Source organism: Hylobates moloch, unplaced genomic scaffold, assembly GCF_009828535.3.
Source record: "Hylobates moloch isolate HMO894 unplaced genomic scaffold, HMol_V3 SCAFFOLD_14, whole genome shotgun sequence".
In the NCBI taxonomy this organism is placed as follows: Eukaryota; Metazoa; Chordata; class Mammalia; order Primates; family Hylobatidae; genus Hylobates; species Hylobates moloch.
This window is the reverse complement of record NW_026652289.1, coordinates 95,129,352-95,148,813: the sequence shown is the minus strand read 5'-3', so window position 1 is coordinate 95,148,813 and position 19,462 is coordinate 95,129,352. Positions and strand designations below refer to the sequence as shown.

The window sequence follows — 19,462 nt, the reverse complement described above, 5'->3', positions numbered from 1 at the left end:
TCTACCAAATGAATTCTCTGCATCTATTGAGATGATCATATGGTTTTTGTCCTTCATTCTGTTAACGTGAAGTATCACATTAATTGATTTGTGTATGTTCAACCATCCTTGCATTTCTGGGAAAATTCCACTTGATCATAATGTATTATCTTTTTGATGTGTTATTGGATTCAGTTTTCTAGTATTTTGTTGAGAATTTTTGCATCTATGTTCATCTGGGATATTGGCTTGTTATTGTTGTTGTGTCCTTGTCTAGTTTTGGTATCACGGTAATGCTGGGCACATAAAATGAGTTAGGAAGAATGTCCTCCTCTTCAATTTTTTTGGACTAGTTTAAGAAGAGTTGGTGCTAGTTCTTCTTTATAAATTTGCTAGAATTCATTTGTAAAGCCATCTTGTAAGCTTTTCTCTGTTGGGAGACTTACTATTACTGATTCAATGTCATTATTCATTCAGGTTTTCTATTTCTTCCTTGTGCAATCTTGGTAGATGTGCCCAGGAATTTATTCATTTCCATCAGGTTTTCCAGTTTGTTAGTGTACAGTTGTTTATAATCATCCTAATAATCATTTATATTTCCGTGGTAGCCATTATAATGTCTACTTTTTTGTTTCTGTTTTACTTATTTGAATCTTCTCTCTTTCTTGATTAGGGTAGCTAGCAGTTTATCCATTTTGTTTATTGTTCAAAATAACCAACTTTTTGTCTCATTGATTTTTTTTTTGTATCTTTTTTTAAGTCTCCATTTTGTTTACTTTTGGTCTGATCTTTACTATTTATTTCCTTCTAATAATGTTGAGTTTGGTTTGTTCTTCCTTTCTAGTCCCTTGAGGTGCATCATAAGGTTGTTTGTTTGAAATCCTTCTACTTTTCTGATGTATGTGTTTATTGCTATAAACTTCCCTCTTAGCACTGTTTTTGCTGTATTACATAGGTTTTGGTAAGTTGTGTTTGAATTTCCATTTTTATTATATTCAAGAAATTTTTTTATTTCCTTCTTAATTTCTTCACTGACCTAATCATCACTCAGAAATACGCTATTTTGATTTTCATATATTTGTTCAGTTTCCAAAGTACCTTTTATTATTGATTTCTAGTTTTATTACATGCAGCTTGAGAAGATACTTGCTATGATTTTAATTTTTTCAAATTTGTTGAGACTTTTTTGTGGCCTAACATATGGTCTATCCTGGAGAATGTTCCATGTGTTGATGAGAAGAATGTGTATTCTGCAGCTGTTGAATAAAATGTTCTGTAAATATCTGTTAGGTCCATTTGGTCTAGATTACAAATTAAGTTTGATGCTTCTTTGTTGATTTTCAGGCTAGACGATCTGTCTTATTCTGAAAGTGATGTGCCAAGGTTTCCAACTATGACTGTATGGGGTTCTACCTCTCTCTTGAGCTTTAATAATATTTGCTTTATATATATTTGCTTCAGTGTTGGGTGCATATGTATTTACAAATGTTATATGCCCTTGGTAAATTGGTCCCTTCATCATTATATAATAACATTTCTTGTCTCCTTTATATTTTTTTTCCAAGTCCATTTTGTCTGATATAACATTAGCTACTCTTGCATGCTTCTGGTTTCTGTTTGCATGGTTATTTTTATTTATCCCTTCACTTTCAGTCTGTGTGTCTTTACAGGTGAGTGAGTTTCTTATAGGCAGCATATAGCTGGATCTTGTTTTGTTATCTATTCAGCCAGCCTGTATATTTTAATTGAGGAATTTAAACTGTTTTCATTAAAGGTTGTTATGGATAGGTGAGGACTTACTCCTGCCATTTTGTTGATTGTTTCATACATTTTTTCCTTTCTTCCTTCTTCATTGTTTACCTGTATGGATTTTGTGTGTGTGATGATAATATTTGATTCCTTTCTTCTTCTCATTTGTGTATCTGCCTTACCAGTGAGTTTTATACTTTCATGTGTTTTCATATTGGTAGATATCTTTTCACTCCCAGATGTAAGACTCCCTCAAACATTTCTTTTAGGGTTGGTCTAGTGGGGATGAATTCCCTCAGTTTTACCTGTCTGGGAAAGACTTTATTTCTCCTTTATGCTGTGTATAGTATACTTACTTGTCTGGCAGTTTTGGGGTTTTTTTTTTTCCAGCACTTTGGGTATATCTTCCCATTTTCTCCTTGCCTATAAAATAAGGTTTCTGCTAAGAAATCCACTATTAGTCTGCTAGGGATACTCATATGTGTCACTTGATACTTTTCTCTTGCTGTTTTTAGAATTCTCTCTTTGTAATTTGACTTTTGTCAGTTTGACTATAATGTGCTTTGGTGAAGACCTTTTTAGATTGAATCTTTTTTTTTTTTTTTTTTTTGAGACAGAGTTTCACTCTTGTTGCCCAGGCTGGAGTGCAATCATGCAATCTCAGGTCACCGCAACCTCCGCCTCCCGGGTTCAAGCAATTCTCCTGCCTCAGTCTCCCGAGTAGCTGGGATTACAGGCATGCACCACCATGCCCAGCTAATTTTGCATTTTTAGTAGAGACGGGGTTTCTCCATGTTGGTCAGGCTGGTCTCAAACTCCCGACCTCAGGTGATCTGCCCACCTCAGCCTCCCAAAGTGCTGGGAGCTCTCAGATTCCCTGTCATACTAATGTGAGAAAGAACTCCAACATTCACCTTAAATGCTACAGAAACCACATTTTGATATATTCCTGATATGTCACAAATGCAAGAATTACTCTATGTTTAATGACAACACAATTTTTAAAAAGATGGAACACCAATGTCTTACCACCAAGTCTTCACAACTCCTGTCAACTGGAAGCAAGCTCTTCATAAGTTCCACATTCTCATGCAAATGTTTTAATTCAAATGCATGTTGTCTCATACAAGTATCCAAAGATATGGTAAATTCATGGATTAATCTCTCAACCGTATTAGAAGAGTGTGCCTGGGGTGTCAATTTGGTCACAGCAGCAATTAACCAGGCTTTTGTTTCTGAAGACACAGAGTCATTCATAAGTAACTTGCAGAGCTTAGCTATAACTTCCTCTGGTGTTTCCTTATCTAAGAGATAGGAATATTCTCCTAATACCTGTAAATAAAACAAAGAGATATTTATATAGAAATATCAAGTTATACAGTAGACTATACTAAAATCTAAACAAAGTACCTATTGCTAGAGTGAATTTAAAGTAGATTAAACATCCTCTCATGGTGAAAAAATTATTAAAGATACAACTGTATATTTTAGGTTCAAAATTATACCAATAATTCAAAATGGCTTTCCCCATCATTGTCCATTAACAATATAAAAAGCAGCATACCTTTACAAGTTTCTGAACTTCTGCAGTTGGCTGTTGGTTTTTATAAGCACTATCACATCCTGTTATTATTTTCCAGTAAGCATTTATTGATGGTTCTCATGTAATGACGGTTCTTACTACACGTAGTAAGAGGCACTTAAGGTATTTCATAAAAATACAAATTTCTAGGCTCTACCCCCAGATATTCTGATTTAGTATGTCTGTGGTCCCCAAGGATATACATTTGAATACGCATCAGCTGATTCTGATGTAGACATTCCACAGAAGAGACTTTAAGAAACACTTATTGGCCAGGCATGGTGGCTCACACCTGTAATCCCAGCACTTTGGGAGGCCGAGGAGGGTGGGTGGATCACCTGAGGAGTTCGAAACCAGCCTGGCCAACATGGTGAAACCCCGTCTCTACTAAAAATAAAAAAATTAGCTAGGTGTGGTGGCACACACCTATAGTTCTCAGCTACTCGGGAGGCTGAGGCAGGAGAATTGCTTGAACCTGGGAGGCAGAAGTTGCAGTGAGCTGAGATCACGCCACTGCACTCCAGCCTGGGCAACAGAACAAAACTCCGTCTCAAAAAAAAAAAAAAAGAAAGAAACGCTTGTCTATGTCACATATCTAACTTAGGTGAGCTATAATCCTGTAAGTGAAAGAATGGATAGGGACAGGAGGCAGAGAAATTCTAGGCAGAAAACGGTGGGGTCCCTGGAGAAGCACCCCCCACAAGCCAAAAAGCCTGAGACCTTGGCCCAAAGTGAGAACTTATATCCCTATTTTCCCATTCAAATGTTGCCTTTTCCTAAACCACCCATGGCCCTGCCCTGCCCTGCCCCATCCTGTGCCTATAAAGACCTCAGACTCAGCCAGCATACAGGAAGAAGCAGCTGGATGTCAGAGAGAAGCGGCTTTACTTCAGAGTGACAGCTTGACAGCATAACTTCAAAGAAGAATCCAGCCAGAGACGGCTGGACTTCTGGAGAACATTACCTCCCCCTGTCAGTTCCCCTTCCTGCTGAGAGCCACTTTCACCAGCAACAAAATCCCCTGCATTTATCATCCTTCAATTCATTTGTGTGACCTCATTTTTCCTGGACACCAGACAAGAGTTCAGGAGTGAGTGCAGATACAAAAGGGCCCACTGAGCTGTTAACACTTAAGCCGTCTGCTGATGGTAGAGCTAAAAGAGCACTGTAACATGCTCACTGGGGCATCAGGAGTCGTGGGTACTCCCCACTAGATGCTGCCATGGGGCCCATACAGAGTTTTGCTCCTGCCAGAACCCAAAAGCACTCACTCTGGCTCCTGCACCAACTCACCTGCATGCTCACCCTCCCGTGAGAGGTTGACAGCTGCAGGATGAGTAAGTGAAGCACCCATCTCAAAGCCCACAAAGGGGTCAAAGGGAATTTCCTGTTTCAGAATCATTAATAAACTGATAATTCAGGAAGTATGAAATCTCTCTGATATGGTTTGGCTCTGTGCTCCCACCCAAATCTCACCTTGAATTGTAATAATCCCCCACATGTCAAGGGCAGGACCAGGTGGAAATAACTGAATCATGGGGGTAGTTTCACCCATGCTGCTCTTGTGATAATGAGTTCTCACGAGATCTGATGGTTTTATGAGGGGCTTCTCCCTTCACTCGGCTTCATTCTCCCTCCTGCCGCCCTGTAAAGAGGTGCCTTCTGCCTTGATTTTAAGTTCCCTGAGGCCTCCCCAGCCATGTGGAACTGTGAGTCAACTAAACCTCTTTTCTTTATAAATTACCCAGTCTTGGATATTTCTTCATAGCAACGTGAGAACGGACTACTACGCTTTCCTAAATGGCGTTTATGGAATAATTTCATGTCTTTGGTATAATATTGGCACCAGCAAGAAAAGGAGGCTGGGTGATAGGCAAGGGAAAATGTATAGCTAGTAAGAAGAGAAGAGAAGAGAAGGAAAAAGAGGACTAAGTGAGTTCAATCCTTAAACAGTGTGATAATTTTTAGGGTGGTTTCATAAAAAATGGAAGGTAGCTCCAGAAGAACAGGCAACATAAGTCCCAGTTCAAAAATCAATGGTAACGGACGTCTGCTTCTGGAAAGATGGAGAAGATGTATTTATCTCTATTCTTCCTACTAAGTATACCTAAAAACCCTTGATATTATATATAAAACATACAGCAGATTATCTGTTGTCTCATTTACCTCAGACTGGATGTGGAGAGCCAGAACCTGGAAACGCCAATAGGCACAGACAAAAAGGCCCGAGAGGAGCCTGCCCTCTAGTCAATAAGCCAAGAGGACAGAAAACTTTCAGACAATAACCCTCCTACTCCAGCCAAATACCACACAGAAAAATCTGCAGCCCCACCCACACCAGCAAAGGCAGAGTGGAGAATCAAGACTTCTACCCTCACCAGGCTACAAGAGGTCCCAAATTCCCCAGCAGCGTGGCAACTGAGAAGACTGAGTGGGGAGTCAGGACTTTCATCCCCACTGAGCTGTAGAGAGGCCTACTCCCCTGCAGTCTCAGTGGTGACTAGGCAGGGAGCCTGCACCTCACCTCCACCGAGGAGAAATGCAGTGTCCCTGCCTTTCTTTGATGGGAGTGTGTCAGTGGAAGCCTGATGGAGTCAGGATTTTCCCCACTGTTCAGCAAGCCACCCCCTCACAGTATCAGTGTAGGCCACAGAACTAAAGATGTCAATACCCTTCTCTCAACAATTAATAGGACTAGACCAAGAATCAGCAAGGATATAGAAGAACTCAACAACACCATCACAACAGACTTTATAGAACACACCACCCAGAAAAAGCAAAATAGATCATCACTGGCCATCAGAGAAATGCTAATCAAAACCACAATGAGATACCATCTCACACCATTTAGAATGGCCATCATTAAAAAGTCAGGAAACAACAGGTGCTGGAGAGGATGTGGAGAAATAGGAACACTTTTACACTGTTGGTGGGACTGTAAACTAGTTCAACCATTGTGGAAAACAGTGTGGCGATTCCTCAAGGATCTAGAACTAGAAATACCATTTGACCCATCAATCCCATTACTGGGTATATACCCAAAGGATTATAAATCATGCTGTTATAAAGACACATGCACACGTATGTTTATTCACAATAGCAAAGACTTGGAACCAACCCAAATGTCCATCAATAATAGACTGGATAAAGAAAATGTGACACATATACACCATGGAATACTATGCAGCCATAAAAAAGGATGAGTTCCTGTTCTTTGTAGGGACATGGATGAAGCTGGAAACCATCATTCTCAGCAAACTATCGCAAGGACAGAAAACCAAACACCGCATGTTCTCACTCATAGGAGGGAACTGAACAATGAGAATATTTGGACACAGGAAGGGGAACATCACACACCAGGGCCTGTTGTGGGGTAGGGGGACGGGGGAGGGATAACATTAGGAGATATACCCAATGTAAATGACGAGTTAATGGGTGCAGCACATCAACATGGCACATGTATACATATGTAACAAACCTGAATGTTGTGCACATGTACCCTAGAACTTAAAGTAACTTTTCAAGCAAACACAGAATATATACCAAGATAGACTGTGCCTTGAATCGTAAAACAAACCTCAAATTTGAAAGAACTGAAATCATACATAGTATTTTCTCTAATCACAATGAAAGTAAACTAGAAATCAGTAACAGAAAGATAACAGAAAATTTTCTAAACACTCAGAAACTAAACAATATTCTTCTCAATAATCCATGACCCAAAGGTAAGTCCCAAGGGGGGGGGAAAAAACAACAACAACAAACTGAACTATTGAAGGAAAATTCAGTTAAGAGATTTTTCTTTAAGAAAATTGAATTTGTAATTTAATAACTCCCCCAAAAATCTACAAGTCCAGATGGTTTCACTGGAAAATTCTACCAAATTTTTAAAGCAGAATTAACAGCAATTTTATGCAAACTCTTCCAGAAAATAGGAGGGCACATTCCCAAGTCATTTTATGAAACTAGTATTACTTTGATACCAAAACTGGAATACCACAAAAATGAAAACTACAGACCAATAGCCCTCATGACACTAGATAAAATTCTTAACAAAGTCTCAAGAAATCTACAAGAACACTCGTAGAACTATTAAGTTAGTTCAGCAAGACTGTAGGATACAAGATCAAAATACAAAATCTACTGTATTTGTATATACATTTGGCCCTCTGCATCTAAAGGGGATTGGTTTCAGGACTCCCTGTGGATGCCTGAATCCGAAAATAGTACTGAACCCAACTGCCATCAATTGGAGCATGCTTCTGATCACATCTTCCACTCACAAATTTAATGCCTTTTCCATCTTAACTAAGATCTCATCACGCACTGTGACCATAACTTTTGTAATGTAAGGTATGACAGCAAAACTAAGAGGACTTTTTTTCCTTCTTCACAATTTCACAGAGGCAATTTCCCTTCTTACTGTAGAACTTTACAACCTCAGCATATGATGTTTTTCTTTCCTCATTAAGTCAAGAACTTTCACCTTCTCACTTAAAGGAACCATTTTCACAGCTTCTCTTTGGCATATCCAAATTGCCAGCATCACAACTCTTGTGCTGTGGGGCCATGATTAAGTAAATAAAGGTTACTACAATATAAGCACTGCAATAATGCTACAGTTCATCTGAAAACCTAGACAGCCACTAAGTGACTAACAGACAGGTAGTGTATACAGCATGGATACATTGGACAAAGAAACGATTCAGGTCCCAGGTGGGGCAGAGCAGGATGAAGCAGGATGGCTCAAGATTTCATCATGCTACTCAGGACAGCACATAATTTAAAACTTATAAATTGCTGATTTTTGGAATTTTCCATTTAGTATTTTCAGACCATGACTGGCCACAGGTAACTAAAACTGCAGAAAGCAAAACTACAGATAAGAGGGCTGACTGTACATGACCTGTATGCTGTAGAAAGAAATAAAAGACAATCTAAATTAAGTGGAGTGACATGCCACATTCACGGACAAAAAAGACTAATGGCCACAAAAACCAATAATCAATTCAGGAAGGATCATCAACACTAAAGCCACTGAAGATAGCTGAGGAAAAGATATTTGCACAGCCTCATAGAATCACCTCACAAATTAGTTATAAATTACAAAAAGGAAAGATACCTTTACGATGCAAAGATCTGGAGGTCACCATCTTTTTTTTCTCCCTTTGGTAGAGACTAGGTCTCACTTTGTTGCCCAAGCTGATCTCAAACTCTGGCTTCAAGCAATCCTCCCGCCTCCCAAAGTGCTGGGATGACAGGCATGAACCACCGCACCAGGCCACCATCTTAACCCAAACTTATAAACTTAAACGTACAATCACCAATAAGTAGACAAACTGACATTATATATATCCTGATATGATGCAGTAGGAAATACACAACATTGCCTATGTAGTATTCTCACTAAAAATGTTTAACCTGAACAAAAATAATCAGATATCCAGAATGTAGGACATTCTACAAGTTAACAGTAGTCATCCAAAACAAACAAAAAAAATCAGTCATAAAAAGCAAAAGAAAGTGGGGTTCATTATAAATTAAAAAAGGGTAAAGAGACATAAGTAAAGGCAATTCGTGATCCTCAACTGGATCTGGGATTGAAAGGAGGAGAATAATAGCCCTAAGAGACATTTTTTGGTACAACTCCATAAATCAGAGTATGGACAATATAGTGGGTGATATTAATGAATTACTGTACACTTCCTTTTTTTTTTTTTTTGAGATGGAGTTTTGCTCTGTCACCCAGGCTGGAGTGCAGTGGCGTGATCTCGGTTCACTCAACCTCCGCCTCCCGAGTTCAAGTGATTTTCCTGCCTCAGCCTCCCGAGTAGCTGGGACTACAGGTGCGTGCCACCATGCCTGGCTAATTTTTTGTATTTTTAGTAGAGATGGGGTGTTACCATGTTAGTCAGGATGGTCTCGATCTCCTGACCTCGTGATCCATCCACCTCGGCCTCCCAAAGTGCTGGGATTACAGGCATGAGCCACCACACCCAGTGTCTTTACACTTCTTAGGTATAATAAACGTTTTATAGTTATGTCATTCATAGAAGATTCATGTTGAGGTTTTAGGGGTGAAGTGTCATAGTGTCTGCAATTCAATTCTAAACAGCTCAGCAAAACAAACTGTATATAGGTAGACCTAGATATACCTATAGATGCAGATACAGTAAAACAAATGTAGTTAAAAATATTTAACTGGGCCGGGTGCAGTGGCTCACACCTGTAATCCCAGCACTTTAGGAGGCTGAGGCGGGTGGATCACCTGAGGTTGAGAGTTCGAGACCAGCCTGGCCAACATGGCAAAACCCCATCTCTGCTAAAAATACAAAAATTAGCCAAGAGTGGTGGCGTGTGCCTGTAATCCCAGCAACTCGGGAGGCCGAGACAGGAGAATCACTTGAACCCAGGAGGCAGAGGTTATAGTAGGCCGAGATCACACTACTGCACTCCAGTCTGGGTGACAGAGCAAGACTCTGTCTTTAAAAAAAAAAAAATTAACTGAAAAAACTAAATTAACAGTGTATTTTATAATCTTAGTCTTTTAACTTTTCTGCAGATAAGAAAAATTTTAAGTAAAAATCTGGGGAAAATTTAAGCTAACATGCTAACATTGGCAATTCTATAAAATATTAAAATGTGCATACCATGTCACTTCTCCAAATCTCCCCTAAAGAAACACTCACCTATATGCACAAGAAAGAATACATAAAGGTAATGACCTGTATGCAATTACATGTGATTATATTACACAAAATTGTGACCTCTGTCTTGAAAAAAAACTGATCTCCACTACTGGCTTTGATGAAGCAGGTGGCCCTGTTGGGAGGCCACATGGCAAGAAACTGAAAGCAGCTCTAGCAGCTAAGGACTGCCTACAGTTAACAGTATGCAAGTAAAACCCTCAGTCACAAAAACTCAGCCACAAGAAAATGAATTCTGCCAACAACCACATATGAGCTTGAAAGTGGATTATTTACCAGTCAAGCTTCAGGTAAGACAGCAGCCCTAGCCAACACCTTGACTGCAACCCTGTGAGACCCTAAGCAGAGAACCCAGATAAGCCATGCCTGGAATCCTGACCCACAGAAACTATGAGATAATGAATTTGTACTGTCTTAAGCCACTAAGTTTGTGGTAACATTGTTATGCAGCATAAAAAAACTAATATAGCACAGATAGCCTATCAATGATAGACTGGATAAAGAAAATGTAGTACATATACACCATGGAATACTATACAGCCATAAAAAAGAAAAAGATCATGTCCTTTGCAGAGACATGGATAAAGCTGGAAGCCATTATTCTTAGCAAACTAATGCAGGAACAGAAAACCAAACACCACATGTTCTCACTTATAAGTGGGAGCTGAACAATGAGAACACAGGACACAGGGAGGGGAACAACACACACCAGGGCCTGTCAGGGAGGGTGGTGGGGGTGGAGAGCTTTAGGAAAAAGAGCTAATGTGTACTAGGCTTAATACCTAGGTGATGTGTTGATAGGTGCAGCAAACCACCATGGCGCACATTTACCTATATAACAAACCTACACATCCTGCACAGGTACCCTAGAACTTAAAAAATAAAATAAAATAAAAAAGAAGAAGAAAAAAAAGTTAGTAATATAAGTATTCAGCACTGTGCCTGGTACCTCGAAAATGCCTCTTAAAGGTGAACCTCTTTCTATTTGGTTAAAATAATTTACTGGTTATAATTTTTTAAAAAAGAAAACTAATATAGTAGAGACAAATGAGTATTCAAATATTCAAACACGGATGCACATAAAAAACACAACAAAAACATTGTAAACAATGTAAATACCTATCTTTAAAAGACCAGACAAGTGAAATGGCAGAGACAAAAAACAAAGTAAATAGTTAAGTGATAGATGGTGGCCATTTGAAAAACTGACAGCTGAAGGAGTTAGCTGAGTAAAGTGAATGGTTTCTGAAGGAAATATGTTAACATTTGGTTTGTATAAAAAAAGTTACAAAAATTTATGATTTAATGTACTTTGCTCACCCAACTCATAACTTGAAGAAATCTCTGTGGATAGAACACATTTTCCATATCCAGTAAAGTGAGATAAGACTGAACTGCATAGAGTCTTAATTGCTGATCTTCTGTTTCATCATCAAAACCTACAAAGAAATTGATACACGATTTTAATTTCTACAAACTTATCTAAGGACTCTGTAATAAAAACATTTAACTTTAAAATGTTTACTTTACAGAATATAATAGTCTACCAACCTTCCGCTAGTAGTCTCAGAAAGTTATTGGGAATATCAGGATGCATTACATCTCCTCCTACTGAAAACACAGCATTCATTGTCTGAATAAACCATGCATTATCAGGAGCATATGTGTCCACAGTGTTAAGAACAAGTACACTTCCAAACGCTACTTATTAAAATTACCCTTCTGTAGCAACCTTTTAAAAAATAACCCCAATTCATCCTAGTATGGCATTTTTACCTTTAACCTCTGCCATAAATTGTTCTGTATCCCAGTTTTATGTAAAATAGGTACTCAGTAGAAGCTTATTTAATAAACTTAATAAACTGAGTTTATGTCACTTTGGCACCACACTTGCACAAAACAGTCATCCAATAAATAAATGTGAAATAACTGAAAGAAACAAACCAGCTAACTAGATGCAAATAAAGGAAAATTATATTCTTCAAAGAAGAATATAATTCACTTCAAAGAAGCTAAATATTGTAGTATGTCTACTTGAACAAATTGTTTAGCATCTTTTCTTTTCTTCCTTTTTTTATTTTTTTGAGACAGAATCTTGCTCTGTCGCCCAGGCTGGAGTGCAGTGGTGCGATCTCAGCTCACTGTGACCTCCGCCTCCTAGGTTCAAGCAATTCTCCTGCCTCAGCCTCCCAAGTAGCTGGGACTACAGGTACACACAACCACGTCCGGCTAATTTTTTTTGTATTTTAGTAGAGACAGGGTTTCACTGTGTTGCCCAGGCTGGTCGTGAACTCCTGAGCTCAGGCAATCCTCCGCCTCCGCCTCCCAAAATGCTGTGATAAAAGGTGTTTAGCCTCTTTTCTAATCTGTTCCTCATCAGTTCTAAAGTTCAATCATTCTGCTGGCCAGAGCTACAGCATTGACTAGGACAAAACTACACTTAAGCAATTTCCAATATAATTTCATTAACTGCATTCACTCACTCCTTTTTATATTAAACTTTTTTTTTTTTGGAGATGGAGTTTCGCTCTTGCTGCCCAGGCTGGAGTGCAGTGGTGCAATCTCAGCTCACCACAACCTCCGCCTCCCAGGTTCAAGCGATTCTTCTGCCTCAGCCTCCCTAGTAGCTGGGATTACAGGCATGTGCCACCACGCCTGGCTAATTTTGTATTTTTAGTAGAGACGGGGTTTCTCCATGTTGGTCAGGCTGGTCTCAAACTCCCAACCTCAAGTGATCCGCCCGCCTCGGCCTCCCAAAGTGCTGGGATTACAGGCGTGACCCACCGCGCCCGGCCTAAACGGGAACATTTTTTAATGAATGGAATATCCTTATGACCTGTAAAGTTCTTCTGACTTTTAAGAAACAAACATGAAGAAGAATAACATGTTAATAGAGTTCCCAACTACTTGTGACAATTTCCAGCATAAAACAATAAAGGATAAGCTTTAGCATCCTGACCACTCCCACACACCCTCCACTTTCCCCAAAAAGCAAGAACTTTTACTCAGAAAAGAAATCAAGATAGAAGGCCGGGCACGGTGGCTCAAGCCTGTAATCCCAGCACTTTGGGAGGCCGAGGCAGGCGGATCACAAGGTCAGGAGATCGAGACCATCCTGGCTAACACGGTGAAACCCTGTCTCTACTAAAAATACAAAAAATTAGCCGGGCGTGGCGGCGGGCGCCTGTGGTCCCAGCTACTCGGGAGGCTGAGGCAGGAAAATGGCGTGAACCCGGGAGGCGGAGCTTGCAGTGAGCCGAGATCGCGCCACTGCACTCCAGCCTGGGGGACAGAGCAAGACTCCGTCTCAAAAAAAAAAAAAAAAAAGAAATCAAGATAGAAGTTAGAAGTAGAGACGAGGCAGGACTGAAAGAGGAATAAAGAGGATAAAGGTTCCTCTATCTTCCTGCTCAACATACGGACTACACGAATAAAAGAAACCAGTAAAAAAAAAAAAAAAAAAAAGCCATCTCCTAAGAGGTCTACACAAATCCCTTTTTCTGACAAGAGAGGCTTGAAAATCAGGAATAAAAAGTATTGCTAGGTCTCTGAACTCAACTTGCAAGTGACCATATCTATATCAATCATCTTAAAGTCACTGTGTAACTAACTATTTTAAGACTCATGGTCCAAATAAAAGGATATTTCTCAGCCAGCTCTGCTATTTTGCCAACCAAATTGACGATGACATACTCTTCTTTGCTCTGATGTAAATATTCAAGCATTTTCTGGACAATAACTGTTATATTCTGTGCATTAGTAATTCTGTAAAGAAGTTCCAGAGTCTATTTAAAGAAAACAAATTCAAAACAATATTATAAAACTATGCATAACACCAATGAGTACAGTAACATAAAGGTTGACCATACAGTTGATTCTTCTACTTTTATGGAGATCTACTGGGTAGTCAGTTAACAGGTAAGAAATGCAAATTTTAATGAAAAGCTTAAGAAAGGTAAAACTATTGTCAAAAAATGAATTATGGTCAATTCCAATGTCTATAAGCTTTCTACTGAGATAATCACAATCTGACATCTCTACATGACAGAACACTTAGAGACTAAAAAGTTAAAATACAATAGATATGTATTTTCTAAAAACATAACAGCCCTTAAATATACATTACCTACAGCTATGAGTGTATATATATGCAAGTGAATGTATGTGTGTATAAGTCTAGTCTTGGAAACTATTTCCCCACGCTACAGAAGACAGCAGACTATTTCCCAAACAACAGAAGACACCACTTGAGTGGGTTAGGTAATTGAAGGCAAACAGGTTTTGTTTGGATGGACAAAGACTGGTGGCTCAAATGCCTCAAAGCCTAGCAACGCCTAGGTTCAAAATCTCAGTCATCAAGGAAGAACTGTTTTACAGCTACTTTTTTTTTTTTTTTTTAAGACCGGGTCTTGCTCTGTCACCCAGGCTGGAGTGCAGTGGTGCAATCTCAGCTCAATGCAACCTCCACCTCCTGTGCTCAAGCAATCCTCCCACCTCAGCCTTCCAAACAGGTGGGACTACAGGCACGTGCCACCATGCCCAGCTAATTTTTTGGTATTTTATAGAGATGGGGTTCGACTATGTTGCCCAGGCTGGTCTTGAACTCCTGGGCTCAAGTGATCCTCCCACCTTGGCCTCCCAAAGTGTTGGGATTACAGGCATGAGCCACTGTGACTGGCCTGTAGCTACTTTCTTTCCTTTTTTTTTTTTTCTTGAGATGGAGTCTCGCTCTGTAGCCCAGGCTAGAGTGCAGTGGCATGATCTCAGCTTGCCACCAAGCCTGGCTAATTTTTGTATTTTTAGTAGAGATGGGGTTTCATCATGTTGGGCAGGCTGGTCTCGAACTCCTGACCTCAGGTGATCCACCCGCCTCGGCCTCCCAAAGTGCTGGGATTACAGGTGTGAGCCACAGCACCCGGCTGCTACAGCTACTTTCTAAGTGCTGAGGAATATACCTCTTGCTGCTTCAAATAAGATGAAGGAAGACCAATACCAGAGTAAGCTCCCATTTGCATGGCTTTCCACAGCTCTAGATTAAGGTTTTAAAAATATAAGTCTCAGAAATCAATATGAGAAATACTGAGAAAGCATCATTTATTGGTGTTTTAGGATCAGCAATATTAGCTGCAAGATAATTTCCACATATTTGTCAAACTTGCTCAATATATTTAGGGTTCTAATTTTTCAATACTTACAGCCAGGACTTCAAGCACAAAGGATAACATATTTTGAAAGATTTTTCTTTTTCAACGCTGAAAGGAAGTTTTATTATCTTAACTTGACCCAAATTATAATATTATTTATAAAAGTTATATAAATGCAGGCTGATTGTTTTTTAAGAGTCAAAAAGCCAAATATAAGTAAAGTACTAGAAATACATTGTTATAAAAAGTTGACATTCTTCTAACTGTTATGTGGAATCATAGGAAGAAACATCATTGTAATCATTATTCAAAGTAATGTTAAAGATAACATAAGAGATGTTTGGTCTTAAATGTCAATTTGAATGTGCAGTGTCTACAATAATAGATCAGAGAGAAAGTAAGTATATCTGTAATTAAAACAGGAAAAAATGAGTTAGTTGCAAATACTGCATTCTTCAATAAAAGAACACAGATTAAGGATAAAACAGTTAGATAGTCTTTATCAACTAGGCCACCTTTAAGGATCATTTTTCAGGGTAGCTAAAAGGAGCAACAATAAAGCTCTACACATGTAACTAAAATGTACGTAATTAATCTAGTCCCAGCACTTTTATTTGTAGAGTTCTCAAATCAAAAGTAACAAATAATTATACATCAGAATTGTTAGGAATACCAATTATTTTACAACTGCCCCTATGTGTTTCTTCTTCTCTGACACAATTGGCACAGATCCAGGCTTGCTGTGTTTAATACGATTCACTTCCTTTCTTCGACAAGCTTCTTTCATGATGCGCTGTTCCTGAATCTGGCTGTAGATAGATTTTGGTAGATGTCAATGACAAGCTATACATTTTATATGAGGATGATGCTGAAATTTCTCCTTCAATTTCTAGTTATAATCCTCGGCTTTTTCTCGTGATGTAAGCACACCAAATTTTTCAGAAGCATTAGCTTTCCACAGGCAAATGTTCATTTCATCAGATCCACACATAATATACTTGTTGTCAGAAGACCATTTTACACAGATAACATGTTGCATTCGCTTTGTGTGATACACCTCCCTGCTTCGATTTTTGTCTATAGGAAAGATTCAAACAGCTTTATCGAAACTAGCAGACAGAAACTCTTCCCCAGTGGGAGGGTAATCCACGTCAAGCACTGCAGATACATGATCCACATGGAACATTACAGGAGTGTCCAGTGCACACATATCAAAAGTATGTAAGTTATAATCTTCATTTGCTGATGTAAAAATGAAAGCTTCCATAGGGTTCCAACAGATTGTATTTGTTCTCATATCTAAGATAACCTTTTCAAAGGAGTAGCTTGCCTCATGTCGTACAGTACTATATTCCTGTCAGACGCAAAACTTCCCAAGAGAAATGTCTCAATTGGGTTAAATTTAACACTACTTACACTGTCAAATCCCCAGGTCATTGAACATATAGGATTAGTTCTTTGTTCATCCCAAATGTCTACTTGCTGTCCACATGCGGCAAAAACAGCTTCTTTCCAGTGATGATCAACCCCAGTATACACTGTCTTTCCTAATGCTGTATGTAATGGCTCTTCCTCATCTCCATAGCCTGGCCCATCCATTTTCCATTGTTTCACAGTTTTGTCACCACCAACAGTGAAAAAAGATGTCCCACAAAAGTGAGTATATATTCCTTACACAAAGCCTTCCTGTGCTTGTATTATAGGGATACATTTCTGTTGAGTCAGGTTCCAAATTCTAACCTCTCCATCACATGCCCGAGAAAGGACAGCAGCCAGGTTCTTTGGATGCTTTGCCAAGCAACTTACTCCATCTTGGTGACCATCCAGCAAAGCAAGGAATGGTGTTGCAAATACTCATTCCATTTTAGTAGCATTTAAAGCTCTTACATATTCTCATGGGACCTCAAAAGGATGTAAGGTAGGATCATAGTTTCTTGGAACTCTCTGTAAGTCCAACTTGGTTTCACGGACATAACTGTCCGTATTCTGGCTCAGTATCTTCATCCTCATCTTGGTTGCTCTTCTGGCCGGACTCCACAAGCTCTTCGCTATGAGTTCCGTCCACTGCCCGATTTTTTTTAACTGTTTTAGTTAATGTGTAATACCACTTAAATCTAAAAATACATAGGCCACCCCGTCAATAGCTTCCAATTCATGGAGCTGCTTCAGACATGCTCCCTGTGGACTCCAAATCATGTTATATAGTTTTAGATAACATACATCAAATTTATTTCCTACTCTAAGACCATGAAATATGGCATTTCCAGAACTGAATGGGGTATAGTATTACAAACTGTATTGCCAGAGGTCTTTTCTGTTCAGATTTGGTAGCTCCTTTTCACCTTCTCTCCTCCTGTATATGAGAGAGGTAATAAGACCTGGTAAAAGGGAATCCTACTCCAAGCTACAGATTAACAAACATCCAAGGACCAAAGTTCTTGCCATATCATTTGATAGAGGTTAGAAGTGACAATAGCATTGAGGAGATGGTACTTTAGTGCCTTCTTTGGGCACCAAGGATATTCAGTATCTCCTCAAAGAATTCAAATCACTTCTCTCACTGCAGGTAAGGGACCAAACAGATCAACCTTCATAATTTTAAAAGTCACCTATTTTCCCTTTGACTCTCATTTTTAAGTGAAAGGATAATTATTAAATACAATAATATTATAAACCCCCTATCTGTGGTTTTGCTTCCCATGGCTTCAGTTACCCACAGTCAAACCGAGTCCAAAAAATATTAAATGGAAAATTCCAGAAATCAATAATTCATAAGTTTTAAATTGCACGTCTTTCTGAGTAGCATAATAAAATCTTGCACCATCCTACTCCATCTGGGACATGAATCATCCCTTTGTACCCACACTGTATATGCTACCAGCCCATTAGTCATAAAGTAGCCATCTTGGTTATCAGATTGAAAATATATAAATATATACATGGTTCAATACCATCTGTGGTTTCAGGCATCCACTCGGGGTATTAGAACATATTTCCATAAATAAGTGGGGACTACCATATAGCAATAAGAAAAAAACTGTACCTAAGTCAACTTTGTTCAACTTAGTACTCAACTATACAAAGGAAATGCATACTCTGTATCTGTTAAAGTAGAAGGGCTGTATAATTATTTGTTACTGTCTCTTGGAGCCTTCTTATTTTTCTAGGATGTCTACACACAGAAATTAGTACATCCGCAAACTGCCCAGATCCAAGGCATGTAACAATTTTCAGACTACTAAAAATATGAAATAAATAAATATATATGAAGGCAAATTTTTTTTAAATGTTTCAAAAATGCCTTTTAAAATTTAAAATTTGTAATCTTCAAAAATTATAGTTGTTTAATGTAATAGTGTTCTCTCAATAAACTCTCCTATTCTTAGCTCATTGCTTTTAAGATATTTAGATGTTTAGTAGATTCTCTTTTTTTAAGAATGTAATCAGGTCCTTTGCAGCAACATGGATGCAGCTGGAAGCCATTATCCTAAGTGAATTAATGCAAAAACAGAAAATCAAATATCACTTGTTCTCACTTATAAGTGGGAGCTAAACAATGGGTACACATGGACATAACGATGAAACAACAGACACTGGGGACTCCAAAAGCAGGCAGGGAGGGCAGGAGGGGAAAGGAATGAGTTGAAAAATTACCTACACAGTACTATGTTCACTATTTGGGTGATGGGTTCAACAGATGCCCGAATCTCAGCATTACACAAAATGTCCATGTAATAAACCCGCACATGTATCCTCTGAATCTAAATTTTAAAAATTCTTTTTAAATCTTTGCTATTTTTATAAATAGAATTTTTTACTTTTAACTAGGTCCCATATACCATTTTAAATGAAGATATTGAATGATTTCTTCCATAAGAATTAAAAGAAATATTTATATAGACACCAAGTAGACATTGAAGCAAATTTACAAAAAGAAAAAGTTGGAATGAAGTTAAGTATATTATTATTATGTGACATATATAATTATATATATAAAATATGTAATATACATAAGTAATATTATATATAAGTCACATATAATATATGCTATGTATATGTTATATATAATATACAGACATATATGATGATGATATTATTGAGCCTTTCCTTCCAAGAAGTTCAAATCATTTTATGAATATCTTCATTAATTCTTTCAATACTTCTATCTATTTGGTAGGAAATTAATTTTATAGATATAAAAGAGAATAATGAGAAATCATTAATTAACATCAACTGCATCTTAAATTGTACAGTAACAGGAAATTGTACTAATAGGAAGACCTGGGACAGAATTCAGGTCT

General features: G+C 38.4%; 1 protein-coding gene and 1 pseudogene across 1 annotated transcript in view; both read right to left on the bottom strand.

Moving 5' to 3' along the window:
* The window catches only part of AP4E1 (adaptor related protein complex 4 subunit epsilon 1), a 93,031-nt gene that overhangs the window by 41,764 nt on the left and 31,805 nt on the right, over positions 1-19,462 (bottom strand). The window contains exons 10-13 of the mRNA XM_058427209.1: positions 13,663-13,802; positions 11,569-11,681; positions 11,338-11,456; positions 2,758-3,060 (exon numbers count right to left, since the gene is read on the bottom strand). Of these exons, the coding sequence (XP_058283192.1) occupies positions 2,758-3,060; positions 11,338-11,456; positions 11,569-11,681; positions 13,663-13,802 (675 nt within the window). The remainder of the gene's footprint in view (positions 1-2,757; positions 3,061-11,337; positions 11,457-11,568; positions 11,682-13,662; positions 13,803-19,462) is intronic.
* On the bottom strand, positions 15,436-18,387 carry LOC116481462 (DDB1- and CUL4-associated factor 13-like; annotated as a pseudogene).